This window comes from Seriola lalandi, unplaced genomic scaffold, assembly GCF_002814215.2.
Source record: "Seriola lalandi dorsalis isolate HSWRI2012SDOR001 ecotype SW California unplaced genomic scaffold, Sedor1 jcf7180002054334, whole genome shotgun sequence".
In the NCBI taxonomy this organism is placed as follows: domain Eukaryota; kingdom Metazoa; phylum Chordata; class Actinopteri; order Carangiformes; family Carangidae; genus Seriola; species Seriola lalandi.
Genome location: NW_019524887.1, coordinates 628,835 through 632,212, shown reverse-complemented (window position 1 = coordinate 632,212; position 3,378 = coordinate 628,835). Strand labels below are relative to the sequence as shown.

At 42.5% G+C, this 3,378-nt stretch overlaps 1 protein-coding gene across 3 annotated transcripts in view; it reads right to left on the bottom strand.

Moving 5' to 3' along the window:
• LOC111655879 (collagen alpha-1(XI) chain-like) overlaps window positions 1-3,104 on the bottom strand; it is an 86,674-nt gene extending 83,570 nt beyond the window's left edge. For 2 of the 3 annotated variants that reach the window (XM_023407414.2, XM_023407415.2), the window contains exon 1: window positions 2,574-3,104. In XM_023407414.2, the coding sequence (XP_023263182.1) occupies window positions 2,574-2,688 (115 nt within the window). In that variant the 5' untranslated portion in view covers window positions 2,689-3,104. The remainder of the gene's footprint in view (window positions 1-2,573) is intronic. The other variant, XM_023407416.2, reaches the window with a different exon arrangement.
• Between the last annotated feature and the right edge of the window lie 274 nt (window positions 3,105-3,378).

Below are 3,378 nucleotides of genomic sequence, written 5' to 3'. Positions count from 1 at the left end.
ACCATCACACACACCCGCCCACCCGCACCCCCGACTCTGCAGCCCCTCTCCTTCCACAACCATCGCTTCACAGACGCCCTGAAAAACAGGCAATATCCCAAAACCATTAAAGACCCCAAATGAGTAGGCAGAGCTTTATAAGAGTTTTTCAGTCTCGCAGGAGTTAGAGCCAGCATGCTATACCCTGAGCACATCCTGAAAAACGACTCCCATCCCTCCACCCTGAAAAAGAAATAAAATATATTCTAATGATAAGGATGAAAACCACAAGAGAGAGGAGACAGTTCTCTCGCGTTAAAGGTACCAGCGCATTCTCAGACTCTCCACAGTCTTGTCTGAGGGGTAATTCGTCAGTCTCTCTGATTTTTAATGACACATCTTCCTGACTGCTGTCGGGGACTTGTGATATACTATCTGCCATGTTAACAAGCTACAAGCATGACAAAGGAGAGTGATTTCCCCTGAGGCAGTGAAGCATGTAGTGACATGAGCAAACCTCTGTTAAAATCATTAAAGCACTTTCACCAGCAGACCCTAACACATTAAAATACAATTTTCAGCTGAATGGGCTAAATTTCCATTCCAGCACCCCCCCACCCCCAATCCCATAATTCATCAGAGCCATACAGTTTAACGTTTAAGTTTAGGCTTGTGATTAACTTTTAAATCTGTGACATTCTGACTTAATGCCTCTGTGGCTCTGTGGTCGTGCAGCAGCATCTTGGGATGTCTTGTCGGTCTATTTCGTGTCACTGCCATCTACTGAGAGTTGGCAGCATAGGCAGCAATTAAAATACACTGGAAAGCCTGTAAATGTTTGCTAGCACATCATGCAATTATGGTTAGTTTAAATATCAGTCAGAGTGAGGAAAGATGGGCAATGGGCAAGCCACGCCACTGTGGTATTTGCTTTAATGATCTTTTCATTTTTGGGGGAGCTCTGTGCAATTTGCCCTCCGCTGAATGATTTCTTTATGCATCATAGGACAAACAATGGATGATGATGGTTCAAAATGGGTGGGACTTCAGATAGTTAATGTCTAGACAGGATGCAATACATTACGCTAATGACCAACTATTATATATCAGCCTCTGATTAAAATTTTCATAAAGCCATTTTTAAATAACTTCATTTCTGCCACTATTATGGCTCTGATACAAGAAGGCAAGTCTTCAAAAGGGCTGCATAATAACTGGTCTGATGTCAAAACCACAAATATTACAGAGTAACAGTCATCCAAATAGACACACAACGTTCGACACACACGCACACACACAGATTTATCCTGGCTAAAGCCACAGTACAGTATGGATGTCTTTGTGACTTCACAGACAAAGGCAATATAAAAGAAGTGGTTAATGTGACCCACATATGTGTTTTAAAAGGAGAGAAAATACTCCAGATTTTTTTTTCTTTTCCTTTTTTCCATCAACGCCCCTCCTTGGACTCAGTGGGAGCCCAGATAATGTGGAAAGACGGTGATCCTTCAGGCCACAGTATGAATTTCACTCCAAAAATTCCACTATTGTGTGTATTCAGCACACAGCCTATAGTTTTTTATTTTTTTCCAGTTACACTGTGCTACTGTAAACTCTGTTGACAACTGTCAAGAGTGTGGTATCAACCCGCAACTTATCGGACAAAATAATAAATAAAGTTTTGTGCCAATTGTATGCCTATTGTGAATATGATTGTATCATTAGGCTCTTACTCCACTGACGTTTTGGAAAAGAAAAAAAAGTTAACACACTATCTGTGAGCTTCTAGTTAGATCACTAGTTGTCGTGCGTAAAAGTTATGTGTAAAACCTTAACGATTTCGAGTACGACTGCCAAGTGATGAGATGGGATCCAAATACACAAAGGATGATTTTTGTTGATAATATTAACATCTGGAATCATGCAGCGAAGTGTAAGTCAGACAAGCATTTTGACCACCAGTGAGTGCCATCATTGCCCACTCATCATTTTTACGCACACTTTTTTTTGTTTGTTGACGCGGACCACCTTGGTGTATCTGTCGCAAGAAGAAATCAACACTGAATCTTCTCCCTGCTGACCACACCTGGAAGGAAGACTTCACCTACTCTGATACTCAGAGGAATCTAACTGTCAGTCGCATCTATGTCGGTCTGGCCAGAAATAAATCTTATATCACAATCAATAACACATGAATTTGGACACATTACAAAAAGTTTCAGGCGAGTTATAAGGTTACAACTTCAAAATTCCTCAACAAACTGTGGTGACACAGAGGACACCTTTAAAAGTTACAAGTAACTTGGATGCGGCTGTAGTCATTTGATTTGGTGTCAGTCAACATCAGATTGCTTCTAATATAAAAACCAAAAAAAAAGGGGATGTTGGAGAGGGTTGATAAGGTCTAATTAGCATTTGAAAAAGTGCACAAACTGCGTAAAGGTGAGTTTATTTGCCAGAAGATAATTGGAGTTAAAGTTGACAGCTACCACCTAAGGCTACTAACACCTATGTGCTGTGTGCCAGCCTACAGGACGGGCTGTCCTGGAGTTGCCACATGTGACTGAGGTGTGCAGCGACACGCAGCTTCTTACCTGCACTGACATTGGCAGCTTGTAGAATTAAAATTAATGTAACCAATGCGGTTAGCGTTGAGTCCCATAGCCACCTTTTCGTTTTCCACCTGGTGGTCCACCTTTGCATCTCCATGGTGAGCGCCCGCAGCTGAACAGAGAACGGGCGACTTTTAATCAAATTCGGTCCCTTCCACAATCCACAAAAAACAGTGTGCTTATACTACAGCGCCATGTGTGAAAGTATAGAGATGCCAATCACAGCCAGACTGGGCCCTTCAGATCCGCTCCCGCTTAAGCCCAGCTCTCAGACTGATGGTGAAGGGCTTTCATGAAAAAAAAGAAAGAAGCGCAAACCACTCCGTTCCCTGGGAGTTGCGTACCGTCAGGAGGCTGGACAAACGCCGCAAGAGTGAACCTGAACCGACAGCAAGATACTGACACTGGAAAATCCTCCGTTCATCAAATCACCAGCCGGGAAAGTTGTCTCGGGACCCGCCCCCTGTGCTTAGGAAGAAGTCTGAGCAGCATCAAGCGGAGCATCACTACATCCCACAGCAACCTAATTACAGGACTCAGTGCAGTATCCCAGATAGATACTAGAATCACACTGAAACATTCCTCTTCATCAAAGTTAAAAAATAAAGACTTAATGGGAAATAACACAATAAATGAAATAAATTAATTAATTACAAATAGGTTGCACTGTTTTCTCAACATGGCCAAAATGAGCTCATAGGAACAGGCATGGAGCAGCAGATACAGGAGGAGAGGCGCTAAACCAAATGCAACACACTAAATGCAAATTAAGTGGTGGGGTGGAGCT